Source organism: Aethalodelphis obliquidens, unplaced genomic scaffold (genome assembly GCF_003676395.1).
Source record: "Aethalodelphis obliquidens isolate GAN/ISIS:26980383/991018 unplaced genomic scaffold, ASM367639v1 scaffold3, whole genome shotgun sequence".
NCBI lineage: Eukaryota > Metazoa > Chordata > Mammalia > Artiodactyla > Delphinidae > Aethalodelphis > Aethalodelphis obliquidens.
The window spans coordinates 20,335,582-20,362,847 of record NW_020837947.1 but is presented as its reverse complement, the minus strand read 5'-3'; the positions used below and the strand labels follow the sequence as shown (position 1 = coordinate 20,362,847).

General features: G+C 41.0%; 1 protein-coding gene across 6 annotated transcripts in view; it reads left to right on the top strand.

Moving 5' to 3' along the window:
• Positions 1-4,274: 4,274 nt before the first annotated feature.
• UTRN (utrophin) overlaps positions 4,275-27,266 on the top strand; it is a 506,668-nt gene continuing 483,676 nt past the window's right edge. For 2 of the 6 annotated variants that reach the window (XM_027084340.1, XM_027084307.1), the window contains exons 1-2: positions 4,275-4,637; positions 9,489-9,653. In XM_027084340.1, coding sequence (XP_026940141.1) covers positions 9,575-9,653 — 79 coding nt within the window. In that variant the 5' untranslated portion in view covers positions 4,275-4,637; positions 9,489-9,574. Of the gene's footprint in view, positions 4,638-5,184; positions 5,285-6,601; positions 6,778-9,488; positions 9,654-27,266 lie in introns of those variants that run through there. The other 4 variants (XM_027084323.1, XM_027084332.1, XM_027084313.1 and 1 more) reach the window with 4 other exon arrangements.

Below are 27,266 nucleotides of genomic sequence, written 5' to 3'. Positions count from 1 at the left end.
AAATTAAGAGAAAGAGATAGGAACAAAATAAAAGTTTAAAAGTACGAAACTCTGTGATAAATAGTTTTCATTAAGTAATTCATTTGATTTTCACAACAGCATTCGAGGGAGATATTCTTTCTGTTTCACAGACAGGAAGTTGAAGGTTAAGGTCCACAAGGTCATATAGCTGAGAACCATCAATATAATAATTAGCACTTAGGTAACTTAAATCCAGCCTGTTATCTTTCAGCTACATTATCTTCTGCCCTCCTCCTTCTTCAGGTTAAGAATGAACTTACATAACACAGCGATGCTCTTTTCCCTTCTTAGTAATTTGGACATTTTCTGCCAATAGGTTGTTTTTTACCTAAATGTACTCCTTAGTCAGTTTTGCATCTTTCATTTGTTTCTTTACCCACAAAATTAGACGGTTGAAGGAGAGACTCTGTAAAATTCCTGCGAGTGCCAACATGATAAAATTATGCAAAGTAAATGAAACCAAGTAAAAGTAACACGGATGCTAACGCCAGTTTTCTGGTTGCCAGTGGGCAGGCACACCTGAAGGAGTTGTTCTGTGTTTACACCCTCTACTCTCTGCTCCTAGCTCTTCTGTTTCAGAGCCTCCTTTATTGTATCCTTTTGTATCAGTTGCTCTTTTCTCCCCAACAGCTTAGTCCTTGTACTTTGACCTTAGCTTCTCTGGACCCTGCATTTCAGCTCCCATACCCTCCACAGTCCTCTCCTCCTTGGCCTCCTGCCATCAGACCTTCCCTGCAGAGCATCCGGGCGAGCTTAGCAGGCTGAATTGCCCAGAAGGCTCCTGAGATGTGAATGACCTCTGGTAATCTCAAGGGCGATCCACAACTGAATGAAACACTTGAATGCAAAGAGCTAAGGCTAATCGTGGGTATTTTGAAAGTATGATGGATCCAGTATGGATTTTTTTTTTCTCCTAGGGCAATTTCTAGATCCATCCAATCAACCAAAGTGGCCTATTTGAGGCCAGCCCCTTAGGGAACAGTGGCTCAAAGTGCAATTCCCCAACCATCCTGATCTAACCTCATGGGTTGCTTGTTAAAACTGCAGCTTCCTGGGCCTCACCAGACCTAGTAAATCAGAATTTCTTGGAGCTGGCAGGCAATCTGAATTTAAAATATGCTCCTTGGTGATTCTTAAGTTCACTAAATTGTAAGAAACTCTGCCTTTGTGCTAATTATCCTCTAAAAATTTCATATATTATTATCTCTTTGCTTCTTTAATTATATCAATGAATTTTATTTATAGGTTTCTTCAACTTGCACAAGTATTAGACATTTGACTGAAGAATTTACCAACAATATTCAGCAAATATTATAGTTTTATTATATATAAGCCACAGAGCTATACTTTCTTGACCTGAAAAAGATGAGGTAAATTCTCCAGTTTATGTCCCTCTTTTAAATGCTTCCACGTGGGGTACTTATTCACAGTCAACACCAATGATAAAGCTGAGGAAGCACCTTGCTTTTTATACATTGTGCATTTCCCCATTTTTCTATCGTTTAGAGAGAAACTGTTTTTATAATTTTGCATAAAAGTTTAGTCGCCAAGTTTTCTTTTTGGCTCTTATGTTAGGATGCAGTTTCCTGTATACGAACCATATCTATGTGGAATCACGTCTCTGTATATTATATATACCTACACATGGCTACACCTTTATATAGAAATCTATACTCATATCATCATATTTTCTCCTATGTCAAGGGCTTTATCCCAGAGATTATCAGTTCAGTTTTCTTGAATTTTCACTGTTCTCTGGTGGCTGTGAGGCAATTCAGAGTTTGGATTAATGGCAGATCCAGGCCACATTCCTATCACTTTCTCTGAATGTTCTACATCCATCTTCGGGGTGGGCAGACAAAACCTCATCACAGGCACATGGACTGCAGCTGGAATGTTGGTCGCAGGGGCAGTAACTGCTACCCACATCCTCATGGCCTGTCTCCACTTTCCCCTGAGCTCCATTCTCAGGCTGTGAAGGAAGGTCGCACTGTCTGTTCTATGGAAACGTAGTCCTCTGAAGTCAAAATCTCCCATTAAGTGTTGTTTCCTTACTTACAAAGCAAACAGGGAGCAGGACGAGTGGGACGCTTGGTTGTCCCACCAGTGGGAAGTTCTTTGGCTCCTTTTGCTCATGGTCTACAGGGTATATCAGTCTCTGAGTGAGCGGAGAAGGGCTAGAAACAGGTAAGGCACAGGTTCCCAGGTAAGGCACCCATAAGCCCCTGAAGCTGGGCGTGGCTGCAGTCAGTATCATAGAGACGGAGGCTGTTGTCCCACGTGTCCCTTTCCTTAGGGTTTTCCAGGAAGCTTAGCTAAACATCCCCTCAGAGCTTGAAAACTCAGAAATTCTCAGAAATTCTATGTCCCCAAACGACTGTGTTTTTCCAAAATTTTGGGTTAAATAAATATTTGTGTATCACTTTGCAATTTACAAAGTGCTCTTCACTTACATAATTTTCAGTAATGAACTCCTCAGACGCTCCAATGTGGTTTTATTTTAAAGGAAGCAATCTGAGTTTCCATTAACTCCACCGGGATACAGAGCATGATGAGCAGCTTTAAGGGTCTGTAGAATTATCAGTTAAAAGAAACCTCAGTCTCCCTTGATACAGCCAGACTCAAAAAGCACTTGATCTGTCCTTTTCTTACAGCACTTATCGCCGATCTTGCATTTCCTTACTTACTTACTTGCCTTATCTCACTTACTAGATTTGAAGTTCTTTAAGGCAACATCTCAGATTTATCTTTGCATTATTCACAGTGCCAGTGGAACTGGAAGGCCACAAACTGGTGTTTGTAAAATGAATGAATGAATGAAAGTGGATGAATAAATTATACCCACTTCCTATTAATCTTCTGGATTTTATTTGGCTTATGTGAAGAAAATCCCCCCAAAGGAAGGAGGCTAAGCTAGAGACTTTATAAGGAATACTATCTTTCAGAACCTCCCCCCACCCCCCAATGGACTGAGGAAACTTGTACTTTATAACTAATAAAAGACTAGTGAGTTCTTTCTGAAAAATTTGTTTAAGGCCCCTAGTGGTTTATCTTTACTACCTCGTAAATTGTTAACTCTCAAATATTAAACCAGCAATAAACCAGAGCTCCCTTATCAATCATCCTTTCCTCATTGTTTATACCAACTAGGAATTTAGGTTGCTGTTTTTTTTTCCCCCTCCCAAGTGTGATGATCATGTAAAAGAATCAGAGGAACACATTGGGAATGACATATGTAAGTAAGAAAAATTCACACACAGCACAAACTCATATTATGCCGTCACCTCAGCCTTGCAACAGGCTCTGTAATAGATGTTTGTGCGTATGTATATTGGAAAAATAGAAAAACAAGGTCAGCGCAAACAGTATTTGTACGTATGAACGAATGTAAAACAAAATTTCAAGTTTTTCTTAACATTAAAAATGACACCAAGAAAACTATATAAAATAAATATACCCTTGGAACTAGGACCCCAAATTCAGCAACATCAGCACACTGAGATGGGAGAAAGAAAACCACCCTGACCAAAGACCAGGTTTGCGTGGGGTGGGTGTGACTCACATTTTCGGATAATCTGAATAAAGGGGATCGTGTCAGCACGAGGCATCCATGCTAGCTCTGGGCTCTCGGCACTCACAGTCCACTCCGGGTGCGCCGCCCCAGGCCAGCCGAGCGCCAGCCCGGCTGCTGCAGCCCGGGAGGGCGCGCGCGGCGGGCGCTGATTGACGGGGCGCGCGGTCAGGTGACCCCGGGCGCCACGTTCCCGGAGCCCAGCCTGCGGTGGCCGCCTGCGCCGGGCCGGGGCCGAACCCGGAGCCGAGAGGAGCCGATCTCCCGGAACAAAGTTGCCGGCCCTGCGGCAGTGGGGCTGGAGAGCCGAGGGGGAGGGGAGCGGCTGGCCGGACCTGCTCGGCCCTCTCCTCCTCGGGAGAGCGAACCCCGAGTGACCGGACAAGAGCCAGTTCCCAGGAGGGCGGCCACGCGCACCCCGGCGGTCCTGTGCCCTCCCCTGCCTCCTGGGCCTCCGGCGCTCCTCTCCCTTCGCCAACAAAGGGGCAGGCCCGCGGGGGTGGGGGGGGGAGGGAGGAGGCGGAGCCGGAGGAGCGAGCCGCTCGCGCACAAAGTTGTGGAGTCGCCTTTCCTCAGAGGAGGGGAGCGGGCAGCCGCAGCCTGCAGCGGGCTTTCTCCCGCCGAGGGGCGAGGAGGAGCCTCCGGCTCCCGAAGCCGATTGGGGAATCTCGGGGAGCGGTGCCTCCCTCCTTGCGGGTCATTTCAGCAGACGGAAAACTCTCTAGTGTTTGGCAAACTTGGTGCCTGCGCGCCCGTTCCAGGTTTGCACTTGGACTGTTTTGTTTTTGTTTTTGGCGGAACTACGAGGCAGGGAGATTGCACAAGTTAGGGGCGTTTTCAGTCGGGTGTCAAAAAAAATTTTTTTTTTCTTTCGGATCTTGTCTGGTTTTCCATAGTTCCTTTTGAAAAACCACCGCATCACAGAGCTCACGTTCGCACACACCCCCGCGATTACTACGCCTCAAACACAGCAGAGGAGCCCTCGGCCCGCTCGGGACGCGGCGGCGGCGGGCAGGCAAGGCGGGCCCGCGGGTCACGGGAGCAGGTAAGCCCATGCATTATTGAGCCTCGGGCCGGGTAATGTGACCACAGCCCCGGGGAAACGGGGCGTAGGCTGCGGGAAGGATGGACTTTCCTGCGGCTCACGCGCCCAGGATCAGCGTCCCGAGCTCCTTCTCAAGGCTGAGCCTAAGACGTAACCAACTTTTGCTTGCACTTTCCTTGGAACCCCAGTTCAGCTCCCCGCGGCGGGACAGAGAATGCCAGAAACGTGGAGAGAGTTCGGGCGAGAAGGTCCTCGGAATCCGTGTAGTAGCGACGACCCAAACTCCTCCGACTGGTTCCGGACTCCGTCTTGACTCCCCCAGTCTTCCTCCCGGCTAGGGTGAGAGGGTCGCGCCTCCGTGCGCGCCGGGCCAGTGATCTCCAAGAGGGGACGTGGCTTCCTAGAGGGCCTGTCACACATACCCCAGCCCCGGGAAGGCGGGGCCCCGGAGGTGTCCGCAAGGACAGGGAGGGGAGAGGTTCCCAGCTATCCGCCTGGCAGGAAACGTGCTCGACCTCCGGGCCGTTGCTGCTCCCGAGGGTGGGGCTTTGGAGAGGTGACGAGGGGCGCTCGGTCGGTGCGTAGTCCAGCGCGGTCGCCTCTTCTGGTTTCCCGGACCCTTGGCATCTCTTGCTGCAAGTGGTAAGGTAATTCATGTCCCTTTGTGGCTCCGGGTCCGAGGCTCTGGTTGCCCAAGGCCTCTTTAAAAACCAAGACAGCACTAATTTTAGGCTGTGCAACTTTTAGAAGGCACGCTGTTAAAAGTGAATTTTTTCGCCAAGCCCCAGATTACCAAAGGGGCTCGTGCCCGGGTTGTTTCAAGGGGAGGAGAAAACGTGTCCGACTTCCAAGAGCCAGGGAGCTCTCACTTTGTTTTACGCTTAACTGGGGAGCCCGGGTCTAACCTGGGTTTAACAGCCTCTCTCACAGGGATGCCCCGGGGAGAGCCTCCTCTTTACCAACCTCCAGGTCACCAGGGCCTCGCGGGTCGGTTCTTCATGGAACTCCCCTTGGGACGGTCAGTTGCCGTAGCGGGCGTGAACCGAGTTCGGGGAAGCCTCGATTCCCGGGGTTCGGGCGGGAGCTCGCGGCCTCAGGGACCACCGGCAGTAGCCTCATCCATTCCTTTGTAACTTGCATGGGCCTCAGGAAGTCGCGTGGGCCCCTCCGGGCTGGTTGCTGGTGGGCCCGGGGCACGCAGCCTGCCGATAGCGCCGCGAGTCAGGCGAGAGCTGCTGGAATGCGAAGCTCCTGGGTGCATTGGCTTCCAGAGGGCCAGGCGGCGAGGGCCAAGGTTTACGCGGAGTCATTCCCGCCTCCTGGACCCGCATTTATGGGACCGAGGAGACAGCTCTTTAACTCTCCTTAAGGTGTTTACCTAAAATTGATTGCCCCTGTAAACAGCATTAACCACAACAGTAGGAACCTTCCCTTGGAGCGCTTCCGAGAATGAATGGCAGTTCTTGGCACTGGGCGGTGCCTTTTACCAAGTTTCAAGCGGAGCCACAAACTCTGGCCCTCTGGGCTTCCTTTTCCACTCTCTCTAGCATTCTTAGGTTTTGGTTCCCGGTGGAAATGAATGAATAGTTTTTGCCTAAGGACCCACACCATATTTCCATCATAACTGCACATTGTTAAACATGTTTGTATTCTTACATTTTGTAATTTCCAAATTAAAAAAAAATTAAAACATTAGATTTGCCCATAAGGCCAACCCCATACTTTCAACCCGGGTTTATTGCCACATACTCACGGCTTCTGGTCCATAAGACAGCCAGAGACGTTCTGAAGAAGGCTGGTGAGTATAGAGTGTACTGGTTTCAGTGAGAAAGAGCTGGCTAAACTGTGCAGAACATCATTACGAGGCAACAGAACTTAGAGCAGAGGTAACAATAAATTACAACTGCAGAGGGCTTAAAGCTTGTAAAGCGATATCCCATTCATTTATTCTGTTTCTCGCCTAGCTTGGTGTGGAAAATGGCCTTGCTTCCATACTATTGATGTAGAAGTGGAGGCTCACACGGAGGCACATTGTTGGTGATGAAAGTTTGATCTGTCTTCTGACAACCAATAATGAATTGCTGCCATGTGTTACTCAGCTTGGAGACCCCTGCCCATTAGTGGCACCAAGTGTCAGTCAGTGGGTATCTGTTACTGTTAAAATGGTCTCATGTGCTTCTCCCACCTTCCCATTCTTGTCCTCTGATCCCCCTTACTGCTGTATCTTTGTAGCATATAAAGAAGAGAAAATTTGAGAGTTTATCTTAAGTAGTGGCAAAATAAAATATTATGATGAAGGAATATTAATGTGCCAATGAAATAAAGTTCTGTGTGAACAGTTTACTTATCTTTTAGGGATTGGGAAAAGTCTTTGGAAAGTGTTGAAGAAGACCCTTGGCTAAGATCACTTATGAAGGAGAGCATTAGAAATATCTTTCAAAGGGAATAATTAGTTCATTTCTAGTAAAGAGAATTTTTGGGGGGCAAAACTGATTTTCCATAATGAAATTTTATGTGCATTCTTCTGAACAAAGTTTTGGTTCTTGAATATAATAAAATACACTTAAGAATTCAGCAAATCTTCTGCATTTATGTACCTCCCCAAAAGAACTTAATTACATAATAATCCATAAAGCGTAACAGTAGTGGACGATATAAAAAATGAAAAATGTTTTTTATACCCTCACAAAATCTGGCAGGCTGATGATACAATCCATGTATTCCTCCCTACTAGAGAGGAAATTGTTCCTAAAGCTTTAGCAATCCACCACAGTTTTCATGTGCGTCAAACACTTTAACACTTAAAACATTTTTCTAAGGTAATTTTGATCTCTTTATTATTAGAACACACCTTTTTCCTAACTGGTAAGGAAAAAAATAATATATTTTATATATTTATATATTATAAAATAATACGGTGTTTCCTTGAATGTCATAAAACATTGTAATATGTAAAACTTCTAATTATTTCATAAATATGTGAAATGAAATCTATTACAAAATAATAATGCCACATGGTGTATCCTTGAAATAAAGAACTGAGTTGTCTATCCTAGTTAGCCATAAACTCTGCTTGTGATACCTATTGTAATATGTGAATTAATGTCTGTTGCTTGTAGATTAATATTTGGATGTGTTGAGTGTTATATTCCCAATTAAATGATTAATTTATTTAACTAGCATTTGGGGTGCTCATAGGGGATGTTAGGATGTAGCCAAGTTGCTGAACTTAAACTTGAATTCTGATTCTGTGTGGATTGTTTGGGCATTGTGTTCCAGAAAGTACTAGGGCTATTATTATTGACATTCTTAAAGAAAAGTGGTACTGAAGGATAGAATCCTCAATTCTTTAAATTTTAAAGGTGCCTCTGACTAATTAATTGCTAAAGATTAAAATTATTTTGAGTGATATGTATTCTCAGCAGAATTTTCATGATGTATTTTCCAGAATAAAATCTGTGTCAATGGATATAACGTGTAACCGTTCAGATTTATATATAATCCAGACCATTCCTGAGATCAGACTTTTTTGTTATCTCCACTTGGATATCTCAGAGGCATCTCAAACTCAGTAAATCCAAATCACACTCATTATTTCTTCCTTTAGAGGCTCATCCTCCAGTGTTCCCCAGCTCAGTGAATGACTCAATCGCCCAAGCCAAAATTGGGCAGTCATTTTGCACCTTAGTATCCTGAGCGTCTCATATCCAATCAGTTTCCAAATCCTATTGACCTTTACTTAATATCTAATATACCACAAGTCCACGCACTTCTTTCCATGTGCCCTTATTTAGGCCACAATCATGTTGCTTCCCAGCTTAAAACCATCTACGGGATTCCCACTGCTCTTTTTTTTTTTTGGCTGCGTTGGGTCTTCGTTGCTGCACGCAGGCCTTCTCTAGTTGCCGAGAGCAGGGTCTGCTCTTCTACTCTTCATTGCGGTGCGTGGGCTTCTCATTGCAGTGGCTTCTCTTGTTGCGGAGCATGGGCTTTAGGGCGCGCAGGCTTCAGTAGTTATGGTGCACAGGCTTAGTTGTTCCACAGCATGTGGGATCTTCCTGGACCAGGAATCGAACCTGTGTTCCCCTGCAATGGCAGGCGGATTCTTAACTACTGTGCCACCGGGAAAGTCCCCCCACTGCTCTTTAGGAAAGCCTTGACATGGTCTCTAAGGCCCTGTCCCTGGTCCTATCTACTTCACCTAGTTCAACAGGTCTCTCTCCTCTTGGCTGTTCTCTCCAAAAGCACTGGCCTTTGCTCAGGTTCATGAATGCTCCATGATTCTTCCTGCCACTTAACATGGGAAATTCTCTTCCCACCTCTCTTTTTGGCTAATTAAATTCATCTCATCCTTGAAGGCTTGGCTCAAATGTCACCTCTTCAAGAAAGCCTTCTTTAATTGCCCAGAGCAAATCAGATTCTTCTTCTGTATGCTCATACTACTCTATGCTTCTCGTTTATACATTCGTAACATGTTAGTATTAAAATGAAATAATTCATTATATAATTAATTGCTTGGTGTCTATGAATTTCAAGATAGTACAGGCTGTGTCTCTTTTTGATAGTCATATTTCCATTGCCCAGATCAGTGCCTTACACATAGTCTGATTGAATATTTGCCGAATGAATGGTTACTATATATAACTTTATATAACTGTATATGACTATATATATAATGTATATGTATAGTTTGATATTTATAGTCATATATATTATATAGTCATTATACATATTATAGTTGTATATTATAGCAATATATGTGATATGTTCTATATGTTAATATATATGTCAACATATATGTTATAGTCATATATATATATTTCAAATCAATACTTTCCCATTTCTCTTTAGGTATTGATGTTGATCATTATAGAAAACTGAAAGTCTTAAAAAGAGGACCTTGTAAAGTCTTTGGATTATATTGAAACTCAGCTAAGATGGCCAAGTATGGAGAACACGAGGCCAGGGCTGACGATGGGCAGAACGAGTTCAGTGACATCATTAAGTCCAGATCTGGTAAGTAATGGAAGCTTAAGAAAATGAATGATTTTTATGCATAAACTACTTAGAAGACACAGGTTTTTATTGGCTTGTTTTGTACTATTCTTGTGAGACAAACTTCTTTTGAGAAACAATTCTGACAAATGACTATTACATTGTAAATGGTAATATAATATCTCTGTATCCTATCTTAATTTCTCAACCCAACTTGGTCTCCTGGTATGTTGCTTGACATTGCTTGGTGAAACTGCCACCTGTTAGTGGATTGCTGTTCATTGATAAGAAACCCCTTGAACACAAAATGCAGCTTAAAAAAAATGATGCTTAAAGTAAGAAGTACTGTGGTTTCTGCTGGGATGGAGCCTCTTGAATTTTGCTTCCATACTGCCTTTCCTCCGTCCCATTTGGTGACTACTTCTAGGCCAACAGGTGTCTTCCTACCTGTTCTTCCCATTTTGAAACTTCTTATGAACCTTCTCGAGGCACAGTTTCCACTTAGGTAATATAATAAACTAGACTAAGACAGATTAATGGTTTTCTGTGAACATTTAAATTGGGGACTTAAGGATACCACTCCCTCCCCCAATTTTTTTTATATAACCGAGTGCTTTTTGACTCTGGCTGTACAAATGAATCAACTGGGGAGTTTTTTTTAAAAAAAATGCAGATGCATTGTCTCCACTACAGAACTATTGAATAAAAATTTATGTATTTTTAAAAAGCTTCAAATACAATTCTGAGCTAGACTCTATGGGGAGATATTTTTGAGCAGGCAGGACCTTTCTGAGTTTTGAAAATTGCACAGAACTCCACCCTGGGTGTGAACACTATACTTAAGTAACTTTGAGAGTTACTTTGGGCTATAAACTTACATCCAGAGTCACTTTAAAACCATAAAAGGAACCTAAAGTCTGTTTTTGCTGTGTGCACCATCTTTATTATGTTAGGAAGTTACTTCTTATTGTATGAATCTGGAGAAATATGCACTGAAAATAAGCTCCAAATTAATAGAGATGTACATTTAAGATACATTTCCCTCTATGACACTATTGTTGGTTGATTGGTAAAGATTTTGGGTATTACAGTCTTGGCTCTAAATATGTAGGTGCTATTGTGTAGCTTGGAGGATATTTTGGGGGGTACAGCTTAATATCTTATTTTAAAGTATGCTCTGAGAATGTTTTATTGCCCCCACATTATTTTTGATTTAAATGCTTTAGTAGTATAGAGTACTATGTTGATATAAGGGATTACTAATATCTTCTTAAAGAGTATAGAATGTATATCCAGAAATATATAAATGTAACAAGGAGGAAAATGAACATGAGACAATTTAATGTATCCATGCTTGTCATGTTCTATAAATTGTGAGGAGTTATGTTATGTTCTTAAATAGTTTCCTGACCTCCATTACAGTAAGACCTTTGATATTTATAACTATGTACTTTAGCCATGTTCATAAAAAAGTAATTATATAAGTTTAAAAATACTGGGTATATATGATGAGTACCCATAACTTTCAAACTATTCTTTAAATTAAAAATGATTATTTCAAAAAAAAAATGATTATTTCAAAAGACTGACTATTCTCATACACTATTGGGAGATAGTTGGGCAAAAATTATTCCGTTTTTTTAAAAAAATTTTATTTATTCATTTATTTAATTTTTTAGCTGCATTGGGTCTTCACTGCTGCACACGGGTTTTCTCTAGTTGTGGCGAGCGGGGGCTACTCTTTGTGGTGGCGCGTGGGCTTCTCATTGCAGTGGCTTCTCTTGTTGCAGAGCACGGGCTCTAGGCGCCTGGGCTTCAGTAGTTGTGGCTCGTGGGCTCTAGAGTGCAGGCTCAGTAGTTGTGGCACACAGGCTTTGTTGCTCCATGGCATGTGGGATCTTCCCGGACCAGGGCTCGAACCCATGTCCCCTGCATTGGCAGGCGGACTCCCAACCAGTGCGCCACCAGGGAAGCCCTATTACATGTTTTTAACATATGCATACCAGTTGGCCCAGTAACTCCATTTTTGGAGTTTTGTTCCTAGGGAACACACAGAAATATACAAGTAAAAATTTGATCACAGAAAAAAATGATAAACACCATAAAAATCCAATATTGAGGATTGGTGAGATCATAATTTCCCAAAGTATTTTGAAAGCAGCATAAGTTCTAATGTGTAATTCAAATAAGGATGTCATAGGCAAAATAATTTTAGGAAACAATGGTTAACCTACTCTGTTCCTTTTAGTGTAGGGCACTTGAATAAATCATACAGAAACTCAGTGGAGCTAATTAAATTAGCATGTATTCATAAAGTAGAAGATTATACATTCATAAAAATGTGTGTGTATGTATATGACCATAGAAATATGTTCTTGATGTTACATAAAAAATATGTGCAATATGAAGTCATTTATGTGAAAAATATTTTTTTTTCAAAAAAGTTTAGCAGAGTGTGTACTAAAATGTTAATAGTGGTCATCTTGGCGTTTGGGGATTATAATTTTTCTCTTTTTGCTCATATGTACTTTCTAAAGCTTTTCAATGAGCCTGTATTACTTCTTATATCTTTAAAGTATTTTTAAAGTATTCTTAAAAATCTCAAATTGCTTCGAGTGTTTTAATGCCAAGGTGATGACTATTACTTTTTTTTTTTTCTTGATGGCTCCTACTTCAAAAAACATTGAAAAGTTAGCAGTTGCATAGCTGAGATCTGAATCACATTCTTTTGGCTGGATTATGTTGCAAAAAGCAGTAGATAAATTTGGATATGAATGGGCCTATTAGTTCCAACCTTGCTTTCTGGAAGGCACTTTTTTGATTCTTTTAAGGTAAATATTAACTCAGTGGTCAGTTCTCATGGTACTCTAAAATTTACATGTTGAACAGGGATCTTCAGTTCAGATTAAGTCAAAGGACTCATCTACATATGATGCATATATTTTTTTAACATCTTTATTGGAGTATAATTGCTTTACAGTGTTGTACTAGTTTCTCTTGTACAACAGATTGAATCAGCTATATGCATACGTATATCCCCATATCCCCTCCCTCTTGTGTCTCCCTCCCACCCTCCTTATCCCACCCCTCTAGGTGGTCGCAAAGCACCAAGCTGATCTCCCTGTGCCATGCAGCTGCTTCCCACTAGCTATCTATTTTACGTTTGGTAGTGTATATGTGTCAATGCTACTCTCTCACTTTGTCCCAGCTTACCCTTCCCCCTCCCTGTGTCCTCAAGTCCATTCTGTACATCTGTGTCTTTATTCCTGTCCTGTGCCTAGGTTCATCATTTTATTTTTTTAGATTCCATATATATGTGTTAGCATACAGTATTTGTTTTTCTCTTTCTGACTTACTTCACTCTGTATGACAGACTCTAGGTCCATTCCATAATTCAAAAAGAGTCATGTACCACAATGTTCATTGCAGCACTATTTACAATAGCCAGGACATGGAAGCAACCTAAGTGTCCATCGACAGATGAATGGATAAAGAAGATGTGGCACATATATACAATGGAATATTACTCAGCTATAATGCATTTTTTTTTTTTTTTTTTTTTGCGGTACGCGGGCCTCTCACTGTTGTGGCCTCTCCCGTTGTGGAGCACAGGCTCCGGACGCGCAGGCTCAGCGGCCATGGCTCACAGGCCCAGCCGCTCTGAGGTATGTGGGATCTTCCCGGACCGGGGCACGAACCCGTGTCCCCTGCATTGGCAGGCGGACTCTCAACCACTGCGCCACCAGGGAAGCCCTATAATGCATATTTTTAAAGATCCTCCTTGGATACGTTCTATGCTGAATTTTTGCTTTTTCATTTTTTTAAGGGAATGTTGTCCTACAGGAGAATTTTGATTCAAATCTGTTCCTGTATGTTTCTTCCTTTTGAGGGACTAGCTATGGAGGAGGGCATAGAGATTAGGGTGGAAAAGAGAAGTGATGTTGAGATTATACTGGTAAATTTATCTCTTGGTTTATGACGATTCCTCTTCCTCTCCAAATCCTTGAGTTTGGACAGTCTAAAAGCCTGGCATCATAAAAATATTGGTGCATTTTATGTTAAGGTATTAGGATTGTTTATATTGACCATATTCAATATTAATTTGCTTTATGCAGTGTATGAGGTTTAATAATTTTTTAAAGTCATTTTCACCATCTAAGCAGAAATCTGAACTATCAAGAGTAGGTGAGGAAATAGTTTCATGAATATAAAAGTCATACATTTCTTTATGGTTGTAATACATTTGCCTTGGATTTGAGTGACTTTTAGAAAAGAACTTGAAAGAATATGACCTTTAATTATTCAGGGCCTGGGCTTGGGTAAAAGTAGATCTTTCCCTAACTTAAAACACGCAAGTCAAATTCATCCGTCGAGTGCATCTTTGATAGCCTGAATTAGCGGGCTTCAGAAAGTTTAACAATTTATTAAGTATTTTGAGAGTAGGCCAAGAGTAAGAATTGTTTTTAAGTGAAATATGTTGTCAGTGGAGTCTGTGATGCATAAACTTCTGCTTGGAACATTTTAAACATGAAATAATAAAATGGTTTGAGATATGTATAAAATCAAAGACTATCCTCTCCGCTATTTTATTCTGTCAGTAGCTGACACTCATGCCAGTAACATAGAATAAGTCAACCTTTTCTGTTCTTCTCAGTGCTGGTGTGGTAAGTTTTAGCTCAAAGCCCCCTAAAGAGGGTAGACTTCAGGGCTAAAGACTGTGCCAACTAGCTCCAAGTGGGGATTTTGACTGTTTAGGGATTAGAAGCAGAGATGCTCAGATGGGAACATTTGTTGAATGAATTAGTCGGTAAACTCCACATCGTTGTATGATTGAAAGCATTCTTTCAAGGCCTTTAGGCAGGAAGCCTGAGTGGAACAGTGTTATCATTTCTTTCTTCACCTTTTCTATTCTTGTGTAATCCTGGGATCTAATTGTCGAGGGAACCTTAGAGGCCCAACACCTGGCCATGCCTGTGCGGTGGTTACCCAACCTCTGCTTGCACACCTCCAGTGATGGGATCTCACTGATGATGATGATGATAATGATGATAATTCTAGCAACTTACATTTACGGAACACATACAGTGTGCAGATGTGGTGCTCAGAGTTTAATCCTCACAACCACTGCTTCACAGATGACAGACATGAGCCACACAGAAGTATAATAATTTGCCACACTGGCCTTCTTTCTATTTCTCCAAAGGCCCAGTCATGCCTACCTCAGGGCCTCTGCACACCCCTCTTCCCCTGCCTTTGCCTGATGGGCTCTTTCTTGTCATTTAGAGCTGGGCTTCAGTGTCACCTCTGAGAGAACTTCCCTGCTGACTTTAGAAAGTAGCTCTCCCAGTCATTCTTGACTGTATCACTATATTTAAGTTCCCCATATGCTCTATCACTATCTGGTACTTTTCTTGTTTTTTGTGCTTGTTAATGTCCTTCCTACTAAAATTTAATTCTACAAGAGTAGGGACCCATATATCCCTGGGACCAAGCCCAGTGTCTGGCTCACAGTAGGTGAGCAGTGAATGTCTATTCAATGAAAAAGGCTACAGAACTAGAAAGTACCAGAGCTGGGGTGAGAACTCAGGTGATCCGACTCTAGAAACCCTCATTTGACCTCTGTAGAGTGCCCAGTTTCCTAATTTACCAGGTAGTTTATTCTGTGGCTGCCGGAATGTTCTTTTTTATTTTGTACCTAAATCTATCTCTTAGAAAATTTGCAGAGTATCAATTGTATTTATATATCCTCTTCCTTCGTAGTTACAAGATTGGGACCCTGGGCTGTGAGACAGAGCTGCTCCAGGCCTCCGGCTGGCATCACAGCCCTGCTAAAGGAGGGCCGATTGCAGGAGACAGCGTGCTGCTCCCGGCCCTGATGATTGTCTCTGTCGTTCTCTGTTAAGAGTTAGCAAAGGGGAAAATAAGAGTTAGCAGTCCTCTGGGTGGAAGGTAGAAAAATTGATAATCTGTTTCTGACATGAATTCCTTTTTCTCTTTTCCCCTGCCTGCTGCTCAAGGCTTTTAACTGACTGGTGAAAAAAAGGTAGTGGATTTCAGATGCACTGCGATATGGCACAGTTTTAAGTCCTGGTCTGATGCCCAGATGGGTATCTGGCGTTGAAAGAGCTGGTAGGGGTAGGGGGAGGGAGAGAGAAGAAAAGAGAGGCCAGTGAAATAAAAATAAAATAAATTATTTAATATGGAATATTGTATATACCAGGTTACATTTATAGCAGGCCTAAAAAGATGCTATTTGCAATAAAGTAAACTTGCTTAACAAGGTGGGGTTTTATGAAACTATGAGGAAAGTTACCTTATTTGTTTATCTTTTAGAGGCCTTTCTTTAGGAAAGACAGTGGTTACGTTGTATTTCCCATTGGTCTACCTCTTTCTCTTTCATTTAAAGAAATATCTGTGAGGGGATTTTCCTAAAGAGTTTAAGGGACTGTGAAAAATAGTTCTTGTTCTTGTTCTTGTTCTTCTTCTTCTTTTTTTTTTTTCTGAAGCTTTACTTGGCTGGAATACCTGTGCTTTGAAGGGAGTCTTTGAGCAGATTTGGTTTTTTTCCATGAGCCCTGGGGATTTGTGTTGAGGGACAGTGACCCTGGTGGAAATTCAACTCCGGCAGAGGAGAGCAGCTATTCTTGTCATGCGCATAAAAATATTCTCTGTGTTCGTACCTCATTATGCTGAAGTACTGCCATCATAGAAAAGATTCCTGTATTCATGTGATTCTCATGACCTGTTACTAGGGCTGTGAAATCTGTGTCGGTGATCTGTTCTTGAGAGAAAAACATGAATTGTGGAGAATGTTCTAAACAGTGGAAGTACTTTATTATATAGACAGAACGGAAAACTCAGTTTTATTGAGCCTTATTTGAGTCCAGATTTGAGCTAGATGCCAATAGGATGATTTTCTGGGAACAAGGGAACATGCAAGATCGTTGATTTTCTGGGAACAAGGGAACATGCAATATCGTTGATGGTTGTAAAAATTACTTAAAATTTTATTGCGAAAGATTACTCAGGGGCTTTCACATGTATTGGTTAGATTTTTTTTTCTCCTTAAGTTGTTTCTGTGGAGGCAGAGGTGTTTCCTGTATTACTCTCTCTGTTTTTTTGTATGCCGTAAGTGTTTAATAATGAATACAGTCAGTTTAGTATTTGAAAGGTGAGTTAGTGTGAGTTTTTAATATATATTTACCTTCAAAATGATGGCTGTGGACTGAAGAATCTAAGCCGGATCTAGTCCTTTCACTTTTCTTTCCTCTGCTCCTCGATTAACACCTGTCAAGCGTGGGAGGCAGGTGGGCCCGGCTCCCCCATAGCTCTCCGGCCTTGGTGCTGATGCCTTTTCACAACCAAACACCTGAGATTTCTTTATATTCCGTGGGCCTTCTCTGTCAGAAGCTCTTGGTCTCCTAGCCTAGCTAATAAGGGGAACTGTTTGTGTGTGGGCTCATCTGGCAGCTAAGATTAAGGTTTGGAGTGGTACAACCTCACATTGGTTTTGAAAACTCAATTTACTAAAAAAAAAAAAAAAAAAAAAAAAATCAGTTTTGGCCCAGCCATTGAGCTCGTGATATAGAGCAGGAGAATAACGTTTCATAGGTGGATATTTTCAAATGAACTTTTTTTGGTAGGTGAGTGGTTGGCTAATTATGATTTCTGTCCAGTTCAATAATCTTAGCATTGAATTATGTAACATTTTTTTTTCCAAAGAGGAGAAGAAAGCACATAATGGCATTTCTGATGTAGCAGAGAAATCCAACAAAAAATATGACTATGTCTCGAAAGTGGCACAACTTTGAAAAATGCCGTGGTTGAAAAAAATCTCTGCTTAGATCATCTTCTCTAATTCCATAGTTTTAATATTTGCACATTTCTTCCATGCCATGTTCTAATTAAGATTTTGGTGTAGGACGTTTTCGTGAAGAAGACCTGGGGATGGAGAATAGCATTTTGAGGTTAATACTGATTGATTGCTTCTCTTGCTACTCATCAGCTATGTGAGTCTTGTGATTTAATATTAGTTCAGTAATTACATAGATGTAAACATATGCTTTTATTTTGAAAGTCCGGTTTTGGGTTCAGCCTCTATCCGCTTCCTAACTCAGGCTGCATGTCAGATTGACCCCTGGGGATTCTGATTCAGTTAGTGGGGTGGGGTCCCGGCATCTGGAGTTTTAACAAGCTCGGCGGGTTCTCGTTCTGTTTAGTGCCATTGATTTATGGACAAAGGAGGCAGGCTTAAGACTCTTGGAACCAAAGTGAAAGTGGTCTGTGCATTTCAAAGGAGCAGGGAGAACTATAGTCAAATGTTGAAGATTATTTCTACTTACAAAATCTTCTTTTTAAATAATTTTAAGAGGTAATGGATTTCTTGGCATTGGACATTTTTTTCTTTTGCCTTGTATTCTGAAGGGTTTTGGTCGTGTTGAGCAAAGGTAAAACTGTGTAAAGTGAGTCAGGAGAGTGATGAAACTTGGTGCATTTCTTATTGTGGTCTGTTGAACCAGAGGATCGTACCCAAATATTCAGCCCTGAAATATTTCTTCATGGAGCACCTTGGTCTTCAACTTGGTGCATTGAACCTCTTCCTGCTGCAAGCTTAATGTCGAATCCTGAGTTCTTTTGTGGAGTCATCTGAACTTATCATAAAAATTTACTGTCTATCTTTTCTAACAAAAATTTCCAAGACACATGTGGTTTTGACTCGTGAGGAAAAATCCTCACATCCATCCTCTATGTTGGTTTTCTTTCGTTTTTTTCTTTTTAGTTAAGTTATAATTTATTCATTACAATGGAATGATTTGCAATGAAAAATCACACATTCTGTATTGATATGGGATGATTTCTAAGATATGATATAAAGTGTAAAAACATAATAACATTATGCTAGTTTTATCTTTTTTTTTTTTTTTTTTTTTTGGTGGTACGCGGACCTCTCACTGCTGTGGCCTCTCCCGTTGCGGAGCACAGGCTCTGGACGCGCAGGTTCAGCGGCCATGGCTCACGGGCCCAGCTGCTCCGCGGCATGTGGGATCTTCCCGGACCGGGGCACGAACCCGTGTCCCTTGCATCGGCAGGTGGACTCTCAACCACTGTGCCACCAGGGAAGCCCATGCTAGTTTTATCTTTAAGATTAAGGTGTTACATATGTATTTGCCTCCTTGTTTTTGTAATTTTAAATAGGTGAAATCTAGTACTTACATTTAATATAACTATACTTTCTTTTTGCTATAAAGTAATTTAAAAATGAGTGAATTTTAAAAGATGAATAATGATTTTTTTGTCAGTGACGAATTAGGAGTTAAGTGATGTATGGACCACCACAGCAAGTTCCCTAAGGATCTATAAACACACCCCAGAGGTCTTGGGATGTTCTTATATTCATTTAACCAAACCTAACCAAACACCAAACCCCCAATCTCTTATAGTCCTTGAGTTATTTGCAGTAAAGTCTTTGAGCTCTAATCTTTAACCTCTTTGAAAATACAGAAGGGAATATTCATTTCTTCATTGATTAAATAACCTCCAGGGTGGTTTGAGATACATAATTGCTCTTCTGTAAGTCATTGTGTGGAATTTGAGATCAGTCTCAGAATTTGATGAGATCTATTCCTGAGGCAGTTTTAAGATTGAGGCTTACAATGAGACTACCTGGAGAGGCCTGAGTGGGATTGATGATTTCTATTTGAACAGAGACTTTTGTGCAAGTGTGAATAAATATTTTTTCCTTCAGTTTTACTGAGATATAATTGACATACAGCACTGTGTAAGTTTAAAGCATCCAGTATATACCTAAGGGATAATGATTTGACTTACATACACCATGAAATGATTATCATAGTAAGTTTAGTGAACATACGTCATCTCATATAAAATCAAAATTTAAAAAGTAGAAAAATATTTTTTTTCTATTATGAGAACTCAGGATTCACTCTCTTTACAACTCTCATATATAACATACAGCACTGTTAATTACATTTATCATGTTGTACATTACATCCCTAGTACTTTATCTTGTAACTGGAAGTTTGTCCTTTTTGACTAAAGTGTGGGTAAATTTTTTGTGTGTGATTTTTTTTTTTTGGATAATTTTTTTTATGGCAAAATATACATAACACAAAATTTACCTTTTAAAACATTCTCAAGTATACAGTTCAGTGGCATTAAGGTACATTCATATTGTTGTGCAGTCATCATCACCATCCATTTCCAGAATTTTTTCGTCTTCCCAAACAAACTCTGTCCTCATTAAATACTAACTCCTCTTCCCCCTCCCTCAGCCCCTGGCCCCTGTCATCCTTAGGAGGACGGCTTTTCAGATACATTTGAAACAAATAGACCACAAAATAAAACCAAAATCCACCCCAAAACAGATAGACTTAAAAACCAAATTTGGTTCTAGGTCGTAAATGATCCATTTCTCAAAGTGAATTGTTATATTGCCAGTTTAAAAATTATACTTTTTAAAATTGAGATATAATTGACAAATAATATTATATGAGCCTCAAGTATACAACATAATGATTCAATATTTGTGTATATTGTGAAACAGACTCACCACAATGAGTCTAGTTAACATATGTTCTAGCACCATAGTTGTAGCATTTTATTTTCTTGTGATGAGAGCTTTTAAAATCTACTCTTAACAACTTTTAAATATGCAGTACAGTATTATTAACTATAGTCACCATGCTGTATTTTATAGCCCCAGGACTTATTTATTTTATAACTGGAGGTTTGTACCTTTTGACCCCCTCCTCACTCATGCCCATCCCCAACCCCTGCCTCTGGTAACCATCAATCTGTTCTCTGTGTCTTTGAGATGTTTTTTTTAAGATTCCACCTATAAGTGAGATCATGAGGTTATTTGTCTTTTTCTGTTGACTTATTTCACTTAGCATAATGCCCTCAAGGTTTATTCACGTTGTTGCAAGGGGCAAGAATTCTATCTTTGTTATGGTTGAAAAATATTCAAATGTACATTTTCTTTATTCATCCGTTGATGGACACTTAGGTTACTTCCGTATCTTGGCTATTGTAAATAATGGTGCAGTGAGCCTGGGGGGGCATAAATCTTTTCGACTTAGTGTTTTCATTTTCTTTGTGTAAATACCCACAAGTAGAATTCCTGGATCATATGGTAGTTCTGTTTTTATTTTTGGGGGGAACTTCTATACTGTTTTCCACAGTGGCTACACCAATTTATAATCCCACCAACAGTGCACAAGAATTACCTTTTTCTGTACCCTCACCAACACTTGTTATTTCTTGTCTTTTTGATAACAGCTATTCTAACAGGTGTCTGGTGATACCTCATTGTGGTTTTGTCTTTTTTTTTTGTGTGTGTGGCACGCGGGCCTCTCACTGTCGTGGCCTCTCCCGTTGCGGAGCACAGGCTCCGGACGCGCAGGCCCAGCGCCATCACGGGCCCAGCCGCTCCGCGGCATGTGGGATCCTCCCAGACCGGGGCACGAACCCATGTCCCCTGCATTGGCAGGCGGACTCTCAACCACTGCACCACCAGGGAAGCCCCTTGCCCATTTTTTAATTAGATTGTTTGTTTTTGCTATTGAATTGTATTAGTTCTTTATATATTTTGGATATTAACCTGTTGGAGGAGGTCATCGAGGGGATGTGGCTGCTGGTTGACCTGCAAGGAGGATCCAGGCAATCAGAGGCTCCTCACCCCCTCCCCATCCTTGGAATATATGTTCCACTCACTCTTCCTACACTAGGAGCTACTTCAGGGATGTAGCCTTGAGAGAGTAATGTGTTACTGAGACCATCTGGATCATATATATTACTAAATCCCTTAAGGACTCTCTATAAACTCTTAAGAATTTGGCCAGGCAGAGATCTACTCGTCTTGCTGTCACCAAAGACAAGCCTCATATGTAAGTTCCCTTGCTTATTAAACCTGTCACCTACCAATGAGGAGTGGTCTGCCTCTTTCTTCCATCTCTCCTTGCCCTTTGTGTATGGGGGCCAGTTTCAGATTTTACTCAGGGAGCTCTAAAGGTTGCAACCAACAGGACCCCTTATCAGGTATATGATTTGCATTATACTGTCTTCTAAAATTTAAAGTACAAGTATGACTCAGAGCTGGGAGAGTGAATCTGCATCTAATTTGGTGTTGAAGGCTCCTGGCCTTATCCAAAAGCCACCTTCTGGGCGTTGGAGGAGGGGGGCTCTGAGATAAAACGCCACGTATGCTCTAGTTTACTTTGTTACCGTATATAGTCCCTTCATAGGTGTTTAGAAAATGTTATACTGAAGGATGTAAAGATATTTATTTTTGTAGTTTTACATGTGGTATCAGTGGCCAGTTCTATAATATAACAGACCCTTCCTCATATGTTAAATCCCATTTTAATGCTTTGTCTGTAAAAAATTATCAGAGTGACTTGAATTATTTTAACTTACGTGTGCTTTTTCTAGAGATGTAGCCTGTTTGAAGAGTGTTGGTATTTGGAGAATGCATACACATGCTTGCCTTCTGTCTGGGGCTGGCCTTACTGAGAATTTGGTGCAGCACAGATCTTATTCTAGGGACCTGGCATCAAGGCAAATTGCTCAGAGAGGGGAACTCATTTGCATGTATGTTTCAATGAAACATTTAGGGAAGTCTGATGCTGACCTATATTTCTAGCCGCCCCCAGCCCCACAGGGCCTGCAAAATACCCTGTGAGGGAGGCCAGTCGTCCTTTTCTTGCCTTTGGGACATGGCTTGCTTTGTTTTCTGTGCTTGATTGTTCTTCCCTCCCCACCCCTTAGTTTTGAAACCCCCATCTTCAAACATCGGCATAAATGCCACAAAGCATTCTATTCTTCGATGGATCACAGAGCCACAATCCATGTCCTTCCCTCTTGTTCACTCTTTATTTCTATTTACGGCTCTTCTTGTTTGGGTACATGATTTCCTAATTTGACCTTCTGATAGCCAGCCCTTAGCTTAGTTGCCACACACAGTAAGTGCTCAGTAAAAGCTTACTGTGCATTTTAATGGTTTAATGAATCAGACTTGCTTATATACATACCTTATTCATTCAGCAAATGCTTGTTGTTCAATCCGTGTTGCTAGATGATGTCCCAGAGGTGAGCAAGACGTGTGTCTCTTCTTCAGGTGCTCTCAGGCTGGCTGGGAAGAGAGGCGTAAAGAGACATCCCTGCACAAAACCCGGCGCCATGTACACAAGGCTGTGGGAACAATGGGAGGAGGAAGGACAAAGTCTTACCTTGTTGGGAAGTAGGGTGGGGCTGGAAAGAGACAGCCTTAAGAGGAAAGCAGTTGAGGTGTGCCTTGAAGGATGCAGAGGAAGTAGCCGTGTGGATCATGGAGGAAGGGCATCGTTCCAAGCTGATGGATAAGAACAATGCATTTTAAGTCTGCAGCTGGTAGGTGAGTGTGGCTGGGACACGTGTCTCAGATGATGGGACCAGATTTTGAAAGCTTTTTTTTTTTTTGGCGGTACGCGGGCGTCTCACTGTTGTGGCCTCACTGTTACCGTAAAAAAAAAAAAAATTATAAGTCATGTTATAGCCCTTTCGGTATTAGCTCTTCCTCCAGAATTAATATTCTTTTCTTTTTTTTGCCGCACTGTGCAGCATGCAGGATCTTAGTTCGCTGACTAGGGATCGAACCCATGCCCCCTGCATTGGGAGCATGGAGTCTTAACCACTGGAAATCTAGGGAAGTCCCCAGAATTAATATTCTTGACTTGATTAATTTCTACATTTTAAAGGTAGTTTTTTACTCTTTAGTTACATTGACTACTGCTGTTTTCCTAAAGTATTGCCTCTTGGTCAGTTTATTTAGGTAACTGAATTGAATTGTTTCAATAGCATTTGTAATTTTTTCCATATGTATATTCTGAAAGAAAGGTCATGCTGCAGAGAAAAAGTAGGTTAATTAAAATGAGAAAAAAGTTTATTCATATTTATTTAGTATAATATAAAAGTTCTTTGAAAAGGTAGCAAAGAAAGGTAATATTAATCTCATCTTAAAGGGAAAATAATAATCTTGGACAGCTAAAAGAAAATCTACATGTGAAAAGAGCCTGGAAAACTATTTCAGAGGAACTTTAATTGAAGAATAGGATGTTTCATGCGAGGATAATGTCATCCTGTAATACTAATTTCAGCTTCAACAGATAGGATAGAGTAAATGCAAATTGAAAATAAATTAAGAACAGATGTTGAGAAATACCTTCCATTTAGGGAATAATTAAGTGGTGGAAAGGTGATTGGAGTTCAGTCAATAAAGCTGAGACGCTCAGAAATCATAATTATTCAGGTAACAAATGCTTTTCTTAATGTGACGCTCTGCCGTGGAGGTTTGAGGAGTAGAAAAAAGAAGAGGTTATTATTGTCATGTTGTTTTTCTTTTGATTTCTATCTTTCAAAGCCTAATACAGTAAGTCCCCTACATACGAACCTTCAAGTTGTGAACTTTCAAAGATGCGAATGTGTGTTCACATGTCCAATCATGTAAGTTAGTTCACGTGCCTGGTGTACATTGTCACATGTGTGCATCCTCTACAAGTGGTTGTGCTTTTGTGTACTTTACTGTACAGTACTGTATAGAGTACAGTAGTACAGTATCTTTATTTCAAGCCCAGGAGATTCACTTGATGCCAGCCCCTGTATGCCAGCTGTTGTCCTGTACTGTGGTACTTTTCAAGGTACTGTACAGTAAGATTTAAAATGTTTTCTATATTTTTTGTTTGTTTTTTATGTATTATTTGTGTGAAAAGTATTATAAACCTATTACAGTACAGTACCGTGTAGCCGATTGTGTTAGTTGGGTACCTAGCCTAACTTTGTTGGACTTACAAACAAATTGGACTTACGAATGCACCCTCGGAACGGAACTTGTTCGTATGTAGGGACTTACTGTATTCAGTGGGCTAACTTTAAATTCCAATGTAGAAGCTGGTATTTCAGAATGGTGGTTCCCTTGACCTTTAAGGAAAAACAGAAGGGCTTATTTGAAAATTCTGCATTGTTGGGTTGTGCATTGTGGTTCCTAAGGTTTTGATTTGGCCAATTTAATTGTCTCTCTAGGCTGTGAATATGGCTTTAAGATTCAGCTTTATTTTATGTTATGGAGATTGTTAGGGAAGGACTTATTTGTCTGTATCTACCTATGTATCTGTCTGTCTGTCTATCCATCCATCCATCCATCCATCCATCCGTCCATCCATGCATCCTATCCGTAAAAGACATTTTGAATAGTATGTTGTTGCCTTGCTCCTACTATATGGCAAGCACTTGGACTGGCACAGGGTGACTAAGACACAGTTCCAGGGGTCAGTTATCTTTCACCTAGAGAGGGCAGTTGCACAAGCTTTTAAGTAAACAGACTGAACAGGCAGTTAGAATTTTAAAAAGTGAAACAGCACAGGATGCTGTGCGAGCTGCTGGGAGGGTTAGCTGATGTCTATGGGCCTCAGGAGAGCCACCTAGGGAGAATGGATATCTAAACTAAGATCAGAAGAATGAATACAAGTGAGAGAAGAAGTTGGGAGGTGGAGGTGAGGAGGGCTATTAAGATCGAGGGAATCAATGACATGTCAGAGGTTTGGAGGTAAGAACTGCAAATCGCTCAGTGTGGCTGAAGTGGGATGTGAGAAGCAAAGATAAAGGCTGGAAAGTTAAGCTAAGACCAATTAATGAAGAGTCTTGTAAGCCACGGTTAGGAGTTTGGATTGTATTCTAAAAGTAACCCTGAAAGGATTTTTTTTAATTTAAAATTTAACATTATTTAAAAACATATTGAAGCAGTCAATATAAGTAAATATTGACGTAGAGAAAATGATATACCAGATATGTGTGCCCTCATTTGAAATGTGTCAGCTATTATTTTGACACATTTGCTGTAGAGCATATGTTAAGGACCTAATTATATCAACATTGATAAATCTTAAAAATAATTTTAAGTATAAACAAGTTGCAGAATGTATTGAATGGTACCATATATAAAGTCCAAATATCCTCAGAAATTATGATATAATGTTTATGTATTCATAAATACTTTCAAAAATGTTCATGGAAATTATAAACATTGAATTAAAGATTGTGGACTTCTCTAGAGATAATGGGAGAGGAGGGTCTTCAATTGTGTCTGTAATTCCTCAATGAAAATAAAAATAATATCTGAAGCAAATATGCAATAATGCTAATTTGTAAAGCTGAGTGATGATTGCCTTAATTTCAGTTGCTTGGAAGTAAAATTTGAGACAGAGATTTGTGTGCCCTTGAGAACATTTCCTAAAAGAAACAAGGGAAGAAGGTTTGGGTGGAAGGATAAACTGAACTGCAGTTCAGTTACAACAGGGGCACCATCTGATTTCATAGGGAGCCCTGGAGCTGGGATGGTTCTTCAGAGGTTTCCCCAAGTGAGACCATGGTGTTCGGTCTTGGGACTCATGTTTTGACCTGTATACTGACTTTAGGCTGACCCTGGGAAGGAGATGAGGTGAAAGTTTGGCCAAGCCAACTACCTTCAGCCAATTGCCATTCCTGGAGTGATGCGCAGCTATGAGCCCTCAGCTGCCAGCATTTTCAGCTGCTGGCGGAACGAGTGTATGCATTGCCTTCTATGTAGTGCACCGTAGAATCCCTTACAATGATATACGTTGTGCCATCTTACTATTGTCTGTTTGCAGGTTTGAAATATTTCATAATTTTTCAAACCTCAGCATTAAAAAAAAATCCTCCAATTTCTAGGTACTTCTCAAACTACTCCTCCAGCACACACACACGCATGCACACACACACAGACACACACACACACACACACACACACCCCATAACATAAACCCCAATTCAAATATCTGGTCACATACTTACTATTTGTTTTTCTCTGGCAATTGGAGATGCCCTCCTCTCTCTCACTCCTGGTTTTAGAAGGTTTTGCCTCTGAGAGGTTTTAAACAGATGGCTGATCTGATCAGATTTACTCTTTAGGAGGACAGATGACTTGGGTTGGGGCAGTGGATGGGGCAAAGCTAGAGGCCTGGAGGACCACGGTGTGACCATCACAGTTGAAGTGGGAGGGGTATTGTTGGCCTGAACTAAGGAGTGGTGGTTGGGATGGAGAAGAGGGGAGAGTTGGAAAGCTTTAGGTAGGAGAGAGCCTTGATGGGACAGAGTGGTAGGGAAGAACTCTGCTGTGTGCCTTCAACACCTGGCAGGTGAAGCCTTTCAGTTAAGGTTTTGGGGGGACGGAGATGAGTAAGGGGATGTATTCTTTCTTTATATCTATCTGTCTATCTATCTGTCTGTCTATCTATCATGTATCTACCTACCTACCTACCTACCTGTTATCTGTATCTCCCAAGAGAGTGGCCTGGACTGGGATCACATCCTTGAAAACTGGCAGCTGGAATCTTGACCGTTTTCTTCAGTATCTGTAGAACTCTCGTAAATATATCCTTAAAATTTCTCAAAATTTCATCAAGAACTGTTTTATTTCTCTTCATATTGGATTGGCCAAAAAGTTCGTTCGGGTTTTTTACAGAAAAACCCAAAAGAACTTTTTGGCTAACCCTGTGTTTTCTGAGATTTTTGACTGACCCTAGAATGAGCATCTGGAGAAAGGGAAATTCAAGAGATGGTAGA